We start from the raw sequence: 20,371 nt of genomic DNA, 5'->3' as shown, positions 1-20,371 counted from the left end.
CACAATGAGTCATTGTGATTGAGATTCATTCTCACAGATATTTCAGTTTGACTGAGGTGCATTTTGAAGCTAAGGTGAACAAGTGTTTCTCACTGATTGTAGTGAACATTTTGTTTGTTTTTAATTAAATCTTCCAATCTTTATTTCTTTTATACAGCAGCTCAATATTTTGTAAAGACCTGACCCAAAATCGATTAAAGCTATTGATTTGGTACTCTCGTGAATTTCCCACGAGTACCATGCTGTTGGCTTTTGTGATTCTGGTGGAAGTTTATTGGCTCAAAACTTCATGTACCTTGCAATCACCTTTAAGATTTCCTCACTTTTAAGTGAGTGTTTTTTCAAGAACAATCAGCATTAAAGACTAAGATCATATAATATTGTTTTCTGTACTTTTATGACTGCCCGTTGTTGCAATTTATTGTATTATAAACTGTATAAATGTTTATTGCCCTCTTGAGCCAGTTACATCCTACCCCCACTGCCTCACGCCTCCACATCTCTGTCTTTCTCAGGTATAGTTTCGCTGATCTCTCTGGTGATCCTCTCCTACGACCGCTACAGCACCCTTACTGTTTACAACAAGCGTGGGCCAGACTACCGTAAGCCCCTAATAGCCGTTGGGGGCTCTTGGCTGTACTCCTTGTTCTGGACAGTGCCCCCCCTACTGGGCTGGAGCAGCTATGGCATAGAGGGGGCAGGAACAAGCTGTTCTGTGTCCTGGACTGCTAACAGTGCCCAATCGCACGCCTACATCATCTGCCTCTTCATTTTCTGCTTGGGTCTGCCTGTCATAGTGATGATCTACTGCTACAGCAGATTGCTTTGGGCAGTCAAACAGGTACACACACTAGCTGTCAGACACTGACACTTAGTCACACATTAACTGCATACATGTGAATGTCTATGCTGTATTTTCTTTTAGGAATAAGGTGTCAAAAATAAAGCTACAAGTTGCTTAGAGTGATTTTGCACCTTTGAACACCAAACACTGCAGATGTCAAACATGGCCGAAAAGAGCTTTTTTGCTTTTTAATAACTGACAAAGGTGACAAAGCTTCAGAGCTTCATATGAACAGATCTCTGCTAAGATAAAACTAACATGTAAGACAGAGGAAGGGGTAGGTTTTGTGCACTGGACAACTGGATAGATTTTGAACTTTTAGCTTTTGACTGTATTATCATAAGTCTTTGTAGGGTTATCAACTTTTCTCCGAGGACCCACTGGGTCATCTAATCTGTCGTGTCCCAGCAGGGCTATTTTCAGAAATAAATGTCCCCAGCGTGAAATGCATGTAAGGTCAATAAAGTTGTTGTAATCAACCATCAAATATTCAGATCTGCCCATTCTTTTATTTTTGCTGACTTAAAGAAAGAAAAATAAAAGCTAGCTGATGTATTTACCCATCAACAAAACTGTTTAGTTTTTCTGAACAGTATAAATTTCTAGTAAATTTAAAATAGAGCAGCACTGCAAACAAAAGTCTTCTGATTTTTACTGCACACTGATCTATTTGCATGAAACTTGCTGAAAATCTAGAATACACCTGAAAACATTTAGCCTTTCCCATTTGTTCTGTTCATGTGGTATCACATTGGAAAGGTAAACGTTTTTCTGTCAGTCCTATTTAAAATCCTGACATGTTCCACATCCATCCGAGATATCTCTCAGACAGAAGTTATAAAATCTGACAGATGACATAATCTGACATCAATGAGATTTTCTGCAAAGCTACAATGAAGTTTGATTGAAGAAGTTTCTGGCTAAATACATCAACAGTACATGTCAGATTTGGTTGACAGTCTATAAATCAAGGCGATATCTATCCCATCAAAGTTAAAGCTACGTACTCCACTCAGCTAATGGAACAGAGCAGTGCTGCTAGAAGATACGTTCCCACCACAGTCATATTCATAGAACACAGATGTTTATGATGAGTTTACTGATGAATTGCAATATATTCATGCCTTCTGCTCATTTACATAAAAATAAAAGCAAAGAAACGTAACACGGTTTGCGGGGAATCAGTCAACCAATCACAGTTTCTTTGGTGATTGGTTCATGGGTATTTTTTTTTCTATTTTTAAGTGAGTGACTTCACTTGTCTTGGGTAAATAAATAAAAGATGTTCCACTCCCGTTGCTTTAGATTTATTCCTGAGAGCAACAGGAGGGTAGCAGAGGATTATCACAGCATTATGACTCAGACAAAGCCTAAGCTACTCAACCATCTTCTTGGGTTTGTTTTAGGTTGCTTTAATATAGTGGATTTAAAGCACTTCAGGAACTCAGACTGACCCCCTGGTATCAATAAGCAGCTTTTTTTCAAATCCCCTCCAAGTATAATTATCTATGTTTGGATCATATGAGATAAACTGGTTTTATTTCAGTTTCATTACTTTTGTTTAACTTTAAATAAGCTGTTAAGTTCATAACATTTTACACACTGACCTTCCTTTGTCAGGACACCAGTTTCCAGCCTAATAAGTTCAGGTTGCATTAAATCAAAGAGTGCATCTAACTTTATACAGTTTGGCTGATGCTTTATTGCTGAACTAAACCAGGCAACTCTGTGTTGGTGCTGATAAGGTGATGCACTGGGATCTCCATGCATACGGTTTAAAAAGAAAATTATCTAGTTTTACAATACATACTCATAAAAAGTTGTGACATGTAACATATCCATCCATTAATTTTCTGCCACTTATCTGAGTTTGTGTAAAGAGAACAGCAGTCTAAGAAGAGATGCCCAGACCTCCCCTCTGTCTATCCATCTAAGCTAAGAGATGTAAACTTGTTTCTGTCTTACAGCTTGTGGTAATAGGTGAAGGTAGGGATGTAGATTTACAGGTAAATCAATAGTGATCTCATTCCAGCCACTTCACACTGCAAAGTAGCCCAGCGCAAGCTGTAGGTCCCCACTCAGTAAAGCTAATAGAACTACATCATTTGCAAAAAGCAGAGACGAGATCCTGAAACCAACCTGACACCCCAAGTCCCTTGACTGCACCTGGAAATTCTGTACATAAATACAGATAAAATCTATGAAAAAGTCAAACACCCACAGACAGCAATTTTGACTTCTAACCACCTGTGCAAGCCAAGCTCAGAGTACAGATGAACAGGGATTGGATGGCCCACAGCATTGTCTGATACCCCATACTCACAGAGCACTCCCACGAGACTTGATCAAATGAGTTCCCCAAGTTCAGAAAACACAGTTAGCCAGTGTTTATGTGTTCGAGACAAATCTCCAATGCTCCTCTTGGAGTGAGGTTTGATGACTGGACATACTCTCCTCCCTAGCAGTAGTATGATCAGCTGATTTCAGTTTGTATGCCAGAGTAGAAACAGTGCCGCAGTCTGCAGTGTGGATATGGACATTTTATTTATATTTTATTGAACAAAGCATGAAAGCGCAAAGGTAAAGTGGAAACCGCATTGAAGACAGGCAAGCACAGACAGCACGCTAAGCTAGCCAATAGCGCAGAGTGACATTAAAGTTGTGTGAGCTGTGTCAGTCCAGTGACCAGACTGTGAACTTCAACAGGTAACAAACTGAGGAGCAGTTAGGCTGCAGCCTCCATCTCAGGATTATATTGTTAAATGGTAATTATGAGACACTCTTTTTCAGGTCATTTTACAGACAAAAGTAATGCAATGAGTAGTATAACTATTAACTATAGCATATTACTTTCTCCTAGCAGTAACTAACTGCATTAAAAAGTAAAACATACATCATTACTTTATGAAAAATATTCTGTGTAACATGTGTAACAAATTACTTTTTTGGAGTAATGACCCAACACTGATCACAACAAAGATGTGATCAGTGCATGTTGAAAAACCTCCAACATGCACAAATATTTGACTACAGAGCATGCAGTTCATTTGCACAAAAGTAATGTTTTAAAGTGGAGCCAATGAGAACTCACTGAGAATTGACAAGGAATCTAATCCATAAGTGATATTGATAATGGAATTGGAATCTCTAAATTCTTTTGAAGGCTCACGAAGACTTCAGAAATCTATCGTCACTGAACATAGTTCAACACAAATGAAAGCTTTGCCATGCAAAGAAAAAAACAAACAAACAAAAAACAAAGCCCATTTAGTGAAGCTGTAGTCAGATGAATTAAAATGTGATTTTTTTTTATGGAAAAACATCAATACTCATCAATAGTGTTATCAAAAAAGGAGGTCGGGTACTGTCATGAAACTTACTCCTCCAGGCTTTTATTGTCCTTATGTCCTGCCAAAGTTTCAAGATGTTGAAAAGTCTATGTTGTTTTTTTGTGTTGTTGTGCATATTAAAGATTTCATGCAAAAAACACAAGGCTAAAATGACACATATTGGACAAAGGAATCAGTTAAAAGCTGAAACATACTGAGGGGAAAGCAGGTGGGCATCAGGCGGAAGCACAAGACACTCTAGCTCCTTGTTGATATAATTTCCTAATCGCATCCAGAAGACAGATGTTAACATTGGATCAGTAAAACTAGACAGACCCCAGAGCTGTTTCACTATATAAGAGGAAAAAAATCACAAACATATACTAAATGTTCCTAACTAGTAGTCATCATATGGTGTACAGTGGGGTGGCCAAGCAGTTTGGCAATACCAACTATAGTTTCTTCTAAAGTTGCTGCTCAGTAGTACACAATTTCCTCACTGTGTTAACTGTTTGGTATGCAATCCTCACAGCAGGTTTCTGGCAGAGGTAGAAAGCTAGCTAACACTTTGATATTTCAATAAAACTATAAGTCCTTGATTACTTTGAAACTTTACAATGTTTAATGAAGAATTACCACAAAAATAAAACTGAATACAGAAAAAAAAAACACATATTACTATATGTACACTGTAATAGAATGTTAATGATACTAATAAAAACTTGTGAGTGCTCTACTTTTTCAGTAACAGTTAACAGGCTAGCTTACCAAGGATAGCACCTTCAAATTAGCTTTGTTAAATTAGACAAAAATAAAAACATCAGAAAACTGCCAAACACTATAAAATACACTCAAAACTAGACAGAAATAATAAATGAACTACTTACTGAAATATGTGTCCAAGTCACAAGTGTTAAAAAAACACCATGTGCATCACTCCCTTTGCTCTAGCTAACTTCCTGCAAAGAGAAGCTACATTTCAGCACATATAAATCTAGTCACATAATCACGAATTCAAATTAGAATATGTTTCATTACACCTTTAACAATCGACCAGCAGCGTTGGAGTGATAAGGAGATATATGGCTTTTTCACTTACACAGTGCTTGTGCCAGTGCCCAATCTAGACTTCTGTGCATTTCCACTAAAAAACGACTGGCAGACAGCTAAATAATCCTCAGTTGTCAAACCTGTCAAAGTTTGCATGGTTCTCACCACTCAATAAGGAGGAACTAGGTCCACACCAGTACTGACATTGTGTTGGTGGAAAAGAGGTATATGAGTACTCACCCTTGCTATTAATTTTAATCAGTGGGCTCTCATGGGATTGAAAATTAAATGGTTGCACCCAGAAAACTATAATTATAAAAGAGACATTTTCAAATACTTGCCAATATATCTAAAAATATGTCAGGATAATTCACCAGTCTATCACATAGAGACAAACAACCATTTGCACTCACATTCACAGGTAATTTAGAATCACCAATTAACCTAACTAAACTCTAATGACTGCATGACTTTTAACTGTGGGAGGGAGAATACCCAGATTGTGGATTTGAACCCAGGACCTTCTTGCTGTGAGGTAACAGCACTAATCACCATGCCACCAATCCAAGGCTAACAAAACTAGGAAAGCTATGATTTCTAAGGCTTGATGCAGAATTTTTTGTATGTTTTTGTCCATGACAGGTTAAACCACAATAAATAGCAAAAGCATACACGTGGGTGTGTGTGTAGTTGTCTGCCTCTTATAACTCCAGTGATTTTCCTGCAGTTTGAAATCTCCTGCGATCTTGTGAATTTCATGAGTCCAGCAACTAACCACTCTTACTAGATTGTATCATGTCATCTCAACAAGAACAAATTAAGTTGTTGAATTTCATACAGATCCACGATTTAATTACGTTCAAGATAGAAACATGAAATTTTTGTGTTCAAATTACAAGGTAGACTTTATTAATGTAACAACCACCCAATTTACTTTTTTCGGTATACCGAGCATGAGGCAATTGTGTTAAATACACGCAAGATGTTTACATAAACCCAAGAGATGGCCAGTCACTTTTTTTCAGTGTAAGATTTGTGATGACTCATGAGCCAGGTGAGCTACTGCTGCATTTTGTTTGTGATTACTACATGAGAGCAGTGAAAAAGAAGTAATTTTAACGTTTCTTAGATATAAGACACACTTCAGGAAATTCAAATCAAAATTTTCCAGAAATATTTTTTTTCCTCTCTCTCCTGTTCCGTTATTCGCAGGTGGGTAAGATCCGAAAGACTGCAGCCCGGAGGAGAGAGTACCACATTCTGTTCATGGTGCTGACCACTGCAGCCTGCTACCTGCTGTGCTGGATGCCTTATGGTGTCGTGGCAATGATGGCAACATTTGGCCCACCCAACATCATTAGCCCCGTGGCCAGTGTAGTTCCCTCACTGCTCGCCAAGAGCAGTACCGTCATCAACCCCCTCATCTATATACTTATGAACAAACAGGTAAGTCGCTATTATGTGCATGTGCGTGTCTTACCTAAAATCAAGAGTTATAATTCTGAAAAACAGATTTGAACATGTACAACAGCTTTATTTACACAGTAGAAAAAGACAAACAACAGCTGAAATCATAGAACTGCTTGATTTAAATATCAATTCAAGTGTAATATCAAGAGATTTCACTGACCAAAGAGAAATAAAAAAAAAAATCAAGAACAATGCCCTAAGGCTCTTAAAAGGGAAACAGAACAATCACTCTCATTACTCACTCCTTTCCTCTTCCTCATCTAAAGAATACTGCAAAAAGGTAGTTATAGAAAGAACAAATGTTAAACAATTCTTCAGAGGCAGTGTGGTACAGAAATCCCCACAACACTTGTTAAAAACTCGACATGAAAAATAGGCCTCGAGAGTAAAGAGCAGACAGAAAGAGGCTCGAAGTGGTAAATGTTACACGCATGTCTTCAAACATATTTTTCAACTCACTACTTCACAACCAAAGAACGTTAATGTCAAGTTTGACTACAATGTCCCATCTTAAAAAGAATACAAAATTCAGTTAAGCTCGACTTTTGCAGAAAGAAGCACCTAAGAAGTCCTACTGTTACTCTGAGTCCTCATCCCATGAATAACCCACCCAAACTGGAACACAATTAAAGATGGGATTTGGCACAATATTAAAGATGCAAAGATGAAGTAGCCAGAAGGCATTGCACCTGATCAAGCACTTCCATGGAGCGGCTGATAGCCGCACTGCAGATGAATGTGATCCACAAGCATGCAATAAAATCTGCAAAACATCACTTCAGTAAAAGAAAACCTTGCAAGCACGAATGCCTTTCACAACATTAAAGACAATGGTGCCTACTTGCATCACAGTACAGCACAGACAGTTTAAGACCTAGCCCTGCTCCTGAATTGCATGCTCTGTGCATTGGAAAGTAACCTGTTACTACAATGCACACGTACAATACGTTCAGGGCTTTCACACCTTCAGTGTGCTACAATCACAAGCACATTTTATCGTTTATCGCAATTATAAGACGTACAGCAGAGCGAAAAAACCTGCATTGTTTAAAATGAATCATAAGTCCTTTATTAAGCATCTAAACTACCTCCTCTATACATTAAAATCTCTGTTACAGTCAAGATTGGGTGTACTGCAGAGTACAAAGTTATGCGTTACTGCAATCGCATTACATTTGTCACTATTGCTGTAATGTTTGGCATTACTGAGCTAATTCAGTAATAACATTACAAATAAAACAACAAGTTGTTAATCACATTACAAACGTTCTTCATTTTTTTGAGCAAATAGGGGGAAAAACCCAACAAAAACGACAAAAATGCCTTTTCACGTGTGCTCATGTGTGGGAACAAAAACGGCAGAGTGTAGAGGTGTGGGCAGATTTCCCAAATTATTGCACAAAGGGACATGGATGTGATGGTGAAGGGCAAACTGTGGCCAGGCTAGAGACCGATATCCACTGCTGCAAACACGGAATCAAACCCCAACAAGCACCTGCAAAGGCAAACATGCTAACACAAAGATAACAGTGAACGGTGCTTCCGGAGTGTAAACGGCGACCTGGGCGGAGCAACTAAGACTCGATTTCTAGCAGGCACAGATGAACACACTCGTAGCATCGCACAAAGAAATGTTGCTTGTTTCTACAGAACAATCACTGGCGCCTCATTTATTTGTGCTCGGTTGATATTCACCAACTCTGTCAGCTTCGGAGCTCTAAGAGAAAGATCACGTCCTCCATATAGTAATCACGTGTAGTTGTTAGGTATGTGGGCGTAAGATTTTATGTTACATTGTTAACTAGAAATTAGGGGGATATTGTGCATCAACTCAAAATTAAAGTGGGAGATTTGAAAAAAATAAAATACATAACATTTTTGCAAAATGATCCAAATATTTGTCATACACCTGCTACAGCTACTAATTTAATTAATTGAAAAGTCAAATGACTTGTCTGGACAAAAAGCAAGTACTTATGGGGGTTTGGAAAAGAAATGTGTCCACAGCAAAACTTCAAAATATTTTTATAAAACTTCAACTGAGTCAGCTACACGAGTGCAAGAAAAAGCTCTTGTGAGAATGAGCAAATTCTTGATTTTTTGATTTCCCTTTATGTGAAGCAGTACGTTTGTCATCCATGTAATTTACTGAATTGCCATCTGATTATTAAATCTGGTAAACATAAATGCATAATATCAAAATTTACAGTACATAAATACTTTAATTTAAAAAAAAACACCAGTGGTAGTAACTGGTCTTAAACATGGTTAAAATAAGGATCCATGTTCATGTCTTTAGCTGTCTAAGTCGTAAATGTTTTTTTCAGGAGGGGGTTAAAAAAAGCTTATGTCCTTTGGTAAATACTGACAAATTCCAGATATTATCCAGCTCCTGTTAACACCAGCTATTATCTAAATGATACTATGCTCTAGTGTTTCTACTGAAGAGCGACATCATTCTATTTAAAGCAACATTTCTATTGTGTTTTCATATCTTTCAACAAACCACAACGAATGGCACAAGATCAATCTGTTACAAAGAAAAAAAGATGCTCTCATTCCCACAGACCGAATACCTCGAGCTCGCTGAAGACACGGCACTCTGTAAACATAAAATCCCCCCTACCTTGGAGACAAAGTAAATCCGAGGTTAGTACAGGTCCAAATTCCTTTTTCATAATTGTCTCTACTCTGAGCTGCGGGTAGGCACAGACTAATACCAGAGGATTCAGAAAATATGAGACATTTATAGTTGTAGGGAATGCACTTCATGCTGTTACGCAATAAAGAAATAACCCCACAGAGATGAGCTCCAGCAAGGGTTTGGCCACAACACGCAGTGTTAAAATTACATTCAATAGAGAGTGAACTGACCGTCACAAACAGGGGCTGGTGATTGCTGAGGCAGAGCGGAGGATCCCCTGATGTTCATCACTTCGGAAAGTCTACTGCTCCACACATCGAACTGATTGGTACTGCAGTCCTGCTAGAGTGTGTACTGCATGTGTCTGAACAGTCACAAGGCAACCCGAGGAAAGTGTTCAGCTGACTGCTAGGCACAGGGTCACGGCTGTTCTGAGTACCTGTTTGTTCTGTTTTGGCCCCGTTTACTCTGATTTAAGTACACAAATGCCCCCCCCCAAACAAAACGTGACAAACTGGTGGTTATCAGTCAGCGTGCACAGAACAATAATTCAGTAATAAGCTCAGTAGTATGAAATCAACCCCTCATTATGATGATTTTGCAGGAATATGTACAGTAACGTGATAGCTTTGACAGCTCCTCTCATCTTTCTTTTAGTTTGCATTCTTCTGCATGTACTTTTGTGTCGAGTTTGTGTACCTATGACATTCAACATGGATGATTTGTTTATTCACAACCCTTTGGACCAGTATATATATATATATATATATATATATAAAAAAAATAATTATACAATTCGCCGTTATAAAGAGTGACAGTTCCTTAAAGTGGAAAACCATCCATAGTACTGAGAAACACAGATTTTACATCACTGGAAACACACCCAGTTATTAAAAACTCACTTGCCTACCTAAAACAAGATCAGTTGCTACCCTAGTCAGCTCCACAGCTAACGTGGCTCAGCTAAAGCAGAGAGAAATTTGATATTATATTTTATTTTTTTCAGCTCCACCCTGGAGACTCTAATTTCCAGCCTCTGGTCAAGTATACCATCGTAATAAAGACAAGGTCTTTCAGAAACCTCTATGTTTATCCGTCCCTGGAGGGCTATGGCTTATGCTCTTCACGGGTTTTATTTGAAACTTGCAAGCTTCAACCTCCTTGTCCATAGGGGCATTATTGCACCTCTCCCATGGTCAGCCTGAAAAGGCCAGAAGTGTGTGTGTGACGTCCGGGCTCATGAGGCCAGGCTTCATATATCAGATGTCACAGTTCACGGTGCTGAAGCCTGGAAGAGTGACGCGTCCTTTCCTCTCGAGGTCACTCACGGGGCCCATGTTGATTCGCTGGATCAGGCTTTTCTCATAGAGGAGAGGATGGTAGGCACCCAGTGTGCACGCAGCGTCATAGTAGGTCTCGTGGTAGTGGCACAGGTCCGTCTGCCTCATGGAGGGAATGTACTCGTACACGTGCACCTGCTCGCACAGCGCCATCATCAGGAGGATACCTGCAATGTCAGCATACAGGAGAAAATAAATATTTTCACACAACACTTGCCAACTAAATTAGAGTTCAACTTTTTAGCCAAACATTTGAGGTCCAAACATTACAAAATTATTAGAACATAAAAACAACACATATACTTATAAAATACAACGCTAAAACCTTCTGTTCCTGTCTTTTATTCTCTCTTTTTTCTCAAGGCAATAGTCCCCCAGGACCACTGTCAAAACACACATTCACACCTGGAAGCAATCTGGTAAAACCAAAATCTAAACTTATGGCCAAAGAGAAGTTAATGACATCCATTTTATTTTATCTGCTCCGGGGATCAAAGTAGAGACGTTACAAACCCGTCGTGACATTCACAAAACGGGAACTCTTAAAGCCGGGAGATAAGGTAAATCCTTTCAGTTTTCGTAAAGGTCGCTATCAGCGTGGGCCGATAATAAATACACGGCCTGGTGGGAAACATCTGATTATCAAAGGTGTGCGAGCCTTTCGGGCATTCGATACGTCTTCGGAAAAGGAATTTAGCACAAACTTGACAAATTTCTATTAGATCTGAAAATGTGCAAAGAGACTAAATGTGAAGCTCAACTGTGCTGAAAGAGGGGAGGAGAAAACTATAACACTGTGAATAATATATGAAGACTTCGACTTTGCCTGCTTCAGCAAGTTCTGGATTTTTCTGTGAAATGCAACTAAAACAAAAAACAGTGACCTCACACATATATTTTAACAAGGACTCTTCAGTCAGAGAGAATAATTATCCCTTCCACAGTAATTATATTTGTTGGTATGGCTGATGATATGTTCTGAGACCTCTCCACTCCCCCATTGTGCAAAACCTGAAGTGGGGAGAGCTGCAGCAAGACCTCCAACAGTAAGGTACCAACAGATGAGCTGCCACCATGACTGAGGGCTAAGTTTGACTCCGTGGTCTGTGGCATTATTAGAATTCTATATTCCCCCTAACAACTGTATTCCACTAATATGAAGGCAAAGCTGAAAAACACGAGTTACTGATGACAGATTTGTAATTTGGATGGATGAGTCACTTCCACAAGATCCTAAGGATGTCATAAGACCCTAACAAGTTCTGTGCTATAGACCTCCAAAGAAATGAAGCGCCAAGTGCTGGAGGTAACCTGCTTTACCACGACAACAGATCCTTTTCTTTTCCCAAGCATCACTTCGTTTTCAATTTGGGAACATTAAAGGAATTATTTACAGTTAGATTACACATAGAGTTTATGTAAAGGCATATTTGTGCAGCAAAAAAAGAAGGAGAATGCTTGGAGAAAATTTGGCAACATCATAAATGAGTTCTCAATCATACTGAAGTTCTCCTTCTAGTGGCTCTCTGGTATAGTGTTTTAGAAAAAGTCCAAAGGGGGTTACAACTAGTGTACTCCTGCTGTCAGTCCCCAGCCTGGATAAATAAGGCGGTTGTTGTCAGGAAGAGTATGAAAGGATATAAAATCTTTGCCAAATCAAAATATGCAGATCCAGTCGCCATGGAGATTCTTTGGGAAATAAGAGAGCAGCTAAAAGTGCCTTCTTCTATTTGCAGTTTTGCTTCTGGTGTTGGCTAAAAAATATTTGCGGTTTCCAAAAAGCAAACCAACAGTTTCGGTGAGTCTGAACACACCATTAGGCCATTTTCATTTGCATATGCACTCCAGTCTTGAACTGTTCAAGACCTTAAAACAATGGAGAACACAGATATCTAACAGACTGAGAGCAAACGCTGAATGCTCTTTAACCTGAAACTGACCCAGAGTGCAAAGCAGAAAAAAGTCCGATGTTCGATTTCACCCCTGACAGAATACTGTGGCCAATAAATTTACAGCCACCAAGTGAACTTTTGTATACACTACCCTGCATACTTATCCAGACAGCACCATTTCCCTATGCAAATAATTTTTTCTTTACTATATGTGAGAAATGCTTCAGTTCAGTTTACTGTTTGTAAAACACCTTCACCTGCTTGTGAGTGTGCAGTGATTCCACTATTTTCCTCTCCCTCTCAGTTTTACAGGTGTTTCCTGATTCTGTTTCACTGCGATCGCTGGTCATCGGAGAAAGGCGACACCTCGATGCCGTCCAAGACTACGGTAATCCACCTTAACCGGCGCGTCTACAGCAACACGGTGGCCTGCACCGCCCAGATCTCCACCGAAGCTCTCAACCAGTGCTACAGCACCGCAGACACCAAGCACACAAACCCTCCAGAGGTCACCCCCTGAACATGAGCATTAATCAGATAGGAATCACCGCCATCACAATGAAGCACGAATAACCCAGAATGTGAACTCCGGTGGACTGTGGACAAGAGCTTTCAGAAAGTAGATGTGCTTTTTCGTGTTATGTGTAAACTTGTATTTGTAGACCATAAATGTGCCCTTTTAAACCTTTTTTTCTTTTACTATACATAACACAAAAGTGCTAAACGACCACAGAAATGCATGTAAAGTATGCAAATGCACACATACATGTACACCCATGTGTGATGCAACCAGACATGTTGGTATCAATCAGTTTTATCATCCACCACGCACCTTCTCCTGTTCAGTACATGCAAAAAAAAAAGGTAAGAACTTCATTCAAACTTATTTCTACGTTTTTGCGTCTATTAAAAATATGTATTTTTTAATAAAGGGCACCGTCACTGTGGTGGGTTCAAGGTTTTAGTCTGTTTCCGAACTGATGTGTATGCATTACATTCATTTCAGTATATATTATATATATTTCAGTATATTACATATTCTTAGTTTTCATCCTACAGTTTAAAAAGGCCAAATTTATTTTTTGAACTACAGGATCTTTTTTTAAATTTACATTTTAAACAAAGAGGTCTCAGAACATATCTTCTTTCCGGAATAAAAGGGCCAGTGTTTCAAAATGATTATCCAGTATGGCCAGCCACAGAAAAAGGATTCCAGTCTGATGACTGATGGACATTACGGGCATATCTGGGAAACACAATGCACAAATTTAGGGAAACTGATTACATTTAGCTGGCCTTACTTAAATGACAACTGCAAGACATAAAGCAGATATCAGTATTTTACTGCTTTTGTAGATCTAGAACTATAATGGACCAGGACCTGCTCAAGATTAAGGGAGTTATAAGTGAGGTCAGAGTGCTCAGACCTCAACCCACTGACATAGAGTTGCAGAAAATATTGATGAGTCATTTTCCTCCTCACTTTTGTGCGGTGCCATTCAGGACCTTCAGAAAATGTGTGATTGAGGTTGGTGCTTCTTCAAGAGGCTGCAAGCAAAAAAATAAGCCACAACAAAAGCTTTGCTTACTCTTTCCAGTCTGTGACGCAGCTGACTGCTCAGTGTATTCAATAAAAACAAGAAAAGCACTGTGTTATTAGTTAAGTCAAATTGTGTTTGTAATTGTGACTCGGATGAAATTAATTTTAAGAGTAGTCTGTTCAGAAATGCTGGGTATTACAAATAACATTATCGTCACCAGTTTAATTGTATTTTATTGCTGGATTCAAATGATTTAATAAAAATGTCTGCTGCTGAAAAAGGAACGTATCATGCATCGTAAATTAGGTTGGAGGATGGTGTGACATTGTGAATATTATAAAAAGCAAAAGGAACCTTTTCTTGTATTTCCTAAATGAAAGAGGTGCAAATGAGGACAAAACAGAAAATAATACGTTTTTCTTAATCACTTTTGACAAAACGCCAATGTCTAAAACCAAAAAGAATGGAAACACATCCTGTAACAGCAACAGATGGGTGACGGCTTTTCATTTTCCCCTGAAGGTCAAAATCTCAGCTGAGTGGAAAACAGTCTAATTTAAAGTAACATGACAAATATAAACAACAGAGTCCTCCAAGGAACATTGTGACATTTTAAATACAGGCAGTCATGCCTAACACTTCAGCAGGGTTTTGTTTCTCCAGTGTAAAGCTCTTTTGCCTTCCATTTAAGCTGTGTAATCAGCGACTGATTCACAGATTATCAAGTGCAGTCACAATGAAAACCAGCTGTAACGTGGGTCGCCCGATGCACGGCAAACCAAAGCGCAGATTCCTGGGTTGTGATGCAGCAGAGCTGCTGGATTAAGCTAAAAGAAAAGTGTAATTAGATTAAAGAGTGACCAGTTTCTCCTCTGCGCTCATGTGCAACCCTCTGCAGTCCGCTGAATTTGAATTGACTTATTTTTTTTAATATGCTGTTTAGATATTTTATAGCTGATGCTTTATTTATGCTTTTGCAAGTTTTTCCCTTTGTACACCAAATATCTGCTCACTAGCGTGAATGCTACTTAGATTTCGTGTTCTTGTGGAGTCTTTGTTGCTTTCCTGTTTCAAAAAATGTGGGTTTTTTTTCTCTAGCAGAATCTTTTCAGACGAATCTGGAAAATGCCAGTTTGACAAGCATAATATAGTATGTTTCCCACTAAGGTGATTCTCAAAGAGCTTTTAGCTGAAAAATAGCCATATCTCAGCATGGTGTGCGGTGTTTCCTTGAGATATTTGAGGAAACTTGATAGGTGGAGGACAAAACAAGAATTGGCAGGCCTAAAAAAATACAACATCCAAAAAAGAGCTTTGAAAATCTTTCAAGAAGCCTGGACAACAATTCAATGAAGACTACTTAAAGAAATTTCAGGAAAGTTTTCCCTAGCAAGTTCAGGATGTGTGCAGCTTTTCAAGAATAAGACAACCGAACCAATTTCCCGTTTTCCTAGCATCATGTATAAGAATGCACAGTGCAACAGGACAGGAAGGTGAAGTGCATATCTTCATTCCTGTCTGTTTAAATATATTGGTTTCGAGTGTGTTGGTATTTTGCATAATCCTGCCACTTGCTGATGGTGTCACTGTGCATTCAGTGACACCATCAGCAAACAAGCGTGCGTGTGTTTGTGTGCATATATATCTGCTATAGGAGCGGGCAACAATCTGCAAAGATAACAACAAAGAAGCAGCTGAAGGGACAGACGTGCATCACATGTGCAACCACTGCACGCATGCAAGACATGCGTGAGTGTGCACTCACCTATGAAGCCAGATGATGGGGGGTTGGGTTGGATGTCCTCCTCTGTGTTGCCCTGAATCACGTCCCAGAGCTGCCACACATAGCTAGGGTGAAGGATGTAGAAGGGCTGGTCAGGATGCAGCTTGCGGTGCTCCATGTATGGACCGAACAGGTTGTAGTCCGGACTAGTGTACCACTGACGAGAGATAACACAGCAGACAGATTTAATCTCAAATCATGAGTCAGATAAGAATAAGACAACGTGATTTTTTTTCCAATAATTAAAAATGTTTCTGATATTTAGAGGATTTTCTACTATTCAAAACAATGAAGACTGCAGTCAATACAAAAATAGCAACAGTAGTATCGCTCACTGGGTTGAGCAGGTGGCCCAAATGCCATAAGGCTATTGCAGAGGCCTGAGTTTGAATCGACTCATGGCTGTGTGTTTCCTGTCTTCTTTCCACCACCCTATCTCAAAGGCTAAAAAAGCCCCCCTTAAGCAAAAGATAAGAAGGAAAAGATGTTTAAAGATAGAGTGCAGCCCTTTGCAAACATCTGTCAGTCTCTAACGTTTGGACAAAAACTCCTCTGAATGGATGCTGAAGTTTAGTCAAATGTATCTTCAGACTGCGAACATTGCAAAAAAAACACAAAACGCCCATACAGATAAACGTCCGTCACTGCTGTTTTATGCTGTATCATGTTGAGTGGCTCTGGAATACATTTGAATTGTATTTATGCTTTCTTTCACAGTTTAGATGATTATGTGTTATTCATGTGAGGTTTGTGTTGTTACCCAGGGATATAAATAATGTATGGCTTACAGGGTATGCATTTAACAAAATAGAACTAAAGCATATTAAATGTAATTTCCTGAAATAACATCATAGCGGAGGAACAAATCGATGTAGCTGCACTAAATGCTCAGACAGGAAGTGTGTGCATGTGCAGAACAAATCCTGGTTTAGGTGAGGACCTTTTGCAGATATAAGCCTAGTGCATACTGATAATTTCCCACCAACAAGTCAGCCTCTCAACAGAAAAGTCAGTGAGCTGCTGTCTTATAGTAGCGTGGCTGTTATGCTAAAAACTTTAGAGTCATTGAAACTATGTAAGAGACTATTTCCGGTCAGGAAATTGAAGGGCTCTGGAGTCAATCAGGTGGTTTGACTGAAATTTTAAGCTGTCAAAACATCCCAGAAAATGTTAAGTGTCTTAGACGAACGGTGCAGCACAGCTGTGTAGAGAACAATACTGTGATTGAAGACAGCAAGTGCACTGTAGGGATAACATCACAGTTGGACAAATGAAATCATAAGAAAACTGATGTAATCGGTGTGCCAAGTACTCATAATGGATTCGTGGGAGTGTGCATGTCCATTTTCATCAGTTGTACCATCTCCAGTTTGACCGCAGAAATAAAGGAGAGCATGAAATCATTGTTCATAATTTGTAGTTTATCATTAAAAGCCAAATTAAATAACAGTTGTTCCACTAATTCATGAGAGCTGAATATTATGAATTAATGGCTTTTAATGTAAATCTTTGTAAGGGCTTTGAAATAAAGACCCGACTACTGGGAATGTATATTTTGAGAAACTATATAACACACAATGCAAGTTACTGCATCCATGCATTGGATAATAATTAGTAACTGCACTTATAATATGTATGTGTGTGTGTATATATATATATATATATATATATATATATATATATATATATATATATATATATGCATGCTGTTTTTTGGTATACTATCAGGGGAGCCTCCAGATTTTTTTCATAGGGGTGGCCATCCATATGGGGGCCACTAAAATATCGGGGTGGCACACCAAAAACAGAATGTCCAGGTTTATTATGCTCTTGTGAACTGCAGGTTAGTTGAAAAATAAGGGGGAAAGGAGAAAGAAAATAATTATATGCCTAGTTAATTTCCTGCTATATCACTGAAAATATATATCACCACTAGCACCCCTAATGAACTCACTGTAACATTCACAAAACCAGATGTAATCCATCTGGGCAAGGCTTGACATGTTGTGTGTTCTTCTGCATACCTTGATTATAAACAGTCTCTATTTGAAGGCATTTTCACCCAGAGAACTGCCAAACTGGATATTTGCTCTTTTCCTGACCATTCTCTGCAAACCCTAGAGATGGTTGTTGGTTGTGTCGGAAATCCCAGTAGCTCAGCAATTTCTGAAATAGTCAGACCAGACCATCTGCCACCAACAACCACATATTCAAAACCCCAGCTTTCTTCTTCATTTTTACACTATGTTTGAACTTCAAGTAGGTTGTGTTGATCATGTCTACATGCATAAATGCACTGACCTGCTGCCATGTGATTGGCTGGTTAGATATTTGCATTAACAAGCAGTTTACTTATATCTAAGTTAAATAAAGTTAAGAAATGTAACACATTTAATCATTTGGCGAGTGTCATGGGATACAAAGTAAAAATAAACTGAACAAACTTATATACGAGAAGGAAAGCTACATGACAGACACACTGCGAGGTGCTAAAAGCTACAAGAAACTGGACAACAGCAACAACACCTTCCAGTATTTCCAAAGGTTAACTACTGACAATGAGCGAGGATAGAATTGAAAACACGGATGTAGAGACAAAGGTCAAGTGTCAGTGGAGCATCGTGATCTTTATTAAAACCCCATCAGTCCACATCCAGTAATCCTGTTCTTTACCGTGCTGTCTACTGGCTATGTGAGCAGTTGGGTGAGCAGTATGGCAAATACTGTAGCTATATAACAATGCACTGCACGCACGCTTGAACTCTATTTGCATGGATAGTAATAAACTAACAAATCAGCCATTTTTTAAATCTTTACTTAATCTGATATATTCTGACGTAAGGACCTAATCTAGCAGCACAACACTGATTAAAAGGATTAAAGGTTAATGCAGGAATATAAATGATCTTGTTTGTTTTGGTGATGTCCTTCAGAAAATTAATTAAAGCGTTAAAAAAAATAAATAATAATAATAATAATGATGATGAAAAAAAGAAATTTCATGTAATTCACCAGATAAATGAAATCACTGAAAGCAGAGGCTGCATGCAAATATAATTTAACCTCAAACAATCAGGCCATTCACCGAATAACAATTAACGGGAAGCATGGAGAGGAGGATAAGGGGAAAGGAGCCTCGGAATAAAATCTTGTTTTGGACACATTTGCTAACATGAACCAAACCTTTTAAAGGGCAGGTGGAAGTCAGAGATCGACGAGATGACATCATGGCAACAAGCTTCTTTTCCTACATGTGTTTGTGGCTACATACACAACAATAACTGTGTTTACTTTCCTAAGACGACCCGCTTTAATATTCCTATACTCCTTTTCTCTCGGTTCACTGCGACCTTAGTGTGAAAATGATCTGCTGAAACTGCTAAAGTGAAAACACATATACCTTGTGTAAGTTGACAGCATAAGGTGCGGGGTCCCAGGCCACCAGAGTTATATTCTTGTAGATAGAGCTCGTATTGAACCGATGCCTAGGATTTGCCAAAATCTGTAACACAGCACATGAAATGTAAGTCTTACTTTCAAATGTAAAGCACAATCATTCAGATGCATGGTCACTATTTTGCCAAAATACAAATAAAAACACAGAGAGAACCTCTTTATGTGCCTACTATAAATTAGACTAGGAGGCAGATACCAACATAAAGCCTGTCCAGTAAATATGATTACACAAATATGTTTTTTTGGCCAGGCAAAGCAAACGTTTAAACATCTCCAGACAGACTACACAAAACAAAGACTAAAGAAGCTGTTGGTGTTTTTTTTTCCAAAGAACTAATCTATCTGCTAATGACAGTTCATACCATTGAGTTCAGATTATTTAAGTACAATGAACTCATCGTCATTTGGATGAAACACTTGACCATTTATACACTTCTAAAGGCATTACTTTGCTACATAAATAGTGAGTTGAAAATATAAATGACTGTATTTTTTTTAAATCTGTTTCTTTTAAGGATTCACTGTCATTTAAGGCCTCATCCTAACTCACCTGCGAGTTGATGATGCGGATAGTGGTTTTGTTTCCCACGTCTCTCTCGTAGCCTTCTGTAGGTGCAGCATTGAAACGTAAAACTGCATCATGAGCATCTGAAAGGGAAACCATGGAGTCTTTCAAAGCAAGGTAACAAACTGGCCTTGAGTTGCATCTGTTATCATGGAAATATACAGACAATTTCCCTCCATAAAAAGTCTTCTTCATAGCGATATAAAAAAAAACTTAAAGGGTGAAGCCAGGCTTTGAAGATGTACAAACAAATATCAGATGTCTCTTCCAAATGTTACCAGCTCATGTTTTCAAGGTCTTAAAGCAATTACCATCATCTTTCAGAATTTCTACTTAGTCCAAATTTATTTAGAGGAGAAAACACAGGCAAACATCTCAATAACCAAGCACCTCAACCAAAGTCAGTGACGACACACTGACTACAGGGATGAAAATCACACTTGCACTAATTGTTGAC

The 20,371-nt window shown here is 38.7% G+C and overlaps 2 protein-coding genes across 4 annotated transcripts in view; one reads left to right on the top strand and one right to left on the bottom strand.

The window, feature by feature from the left end:
- The window catches only part of tmtops2b (teleost multiple tissue opsin 2b), a 28,370-nt gene extending 14,680 nt beyond the window's left edge, over positions 1 to 13,690 (top strand). Inside the window, exons 2-4 of the mRNA XM_085383450.1 lie at positions 516 to 841; positions 6,436 to 6,669; positions 12,874 to 13,690. Coding sequence (XP_085239576.1) covers positions 516 to 841; positions 6,436 to 6,669; positions 12,874 to 13,089 — 776 coding nt within the window. The 3' untranslated portion in view covers positions 13,090 to 13,690. The remainder of the gene's footprint in view (positions 1 to 515; positions 842 to 6,435; positions 6,670 to 12,873) is intronic.
- st6gal2a (ST6 beta-galactosamide alpha-2,6-sialyltranferase 2a) overlaps positions 9,394 to 20,371 on the bottom strand; it is a 42,798-nt gene continuing 31,820 nt past the window's right edge. For all 3 annotated transcript variants that reach the window (XM_085383447.1, XM_085383448.1, XM_085383449.1), the window contains 4 exons: positions 19,900 to 19,997; positions 19,294 to 19,395; positions 15,876 to 16,050; positions 9,394 to 10,844 (listed from right to left, as the gene is read on the bottom strand). In XM_085383447.1, coding sequence (XP_085239573.1) covers positions 10,597 to 10,844; positions 15,876 to 16,050; positions 19,294 to 19,395; positions 19,900 to 19,997 — 623 coding nt within the window. In that variant the 3' untranslated portion in view covers positions 9,394 to 10,596. The remainder of the gene's footprint in view (positions 10,845 to 15,875; positions 16,051 to 19,293; positions 19,396 to 19,899; positions 19,998 to 20,371) is intronic.

This window comes from Rhamphochromis longiceps, linkage group LG16 (genome assembly GCF_057381845.1).
Source record: "Rhamphochromis longiceps isolate RC_006_pf linkage group LG16, R_longiceps_female_GT1.1, whole genome shotgun sequence".
Lineage (NCBI taxonomy): Eukaryota > Metazoa > Chordata > Actinopteri > Cichliformes > Cichlidae > Rhamphochromis > Rhamphochromis longiceps.
The sequence above is the reverse complement of the archived record's forward strand: the minus strand, read 5'-3'. Positions and strand labels throughout refer to the sequence as shown.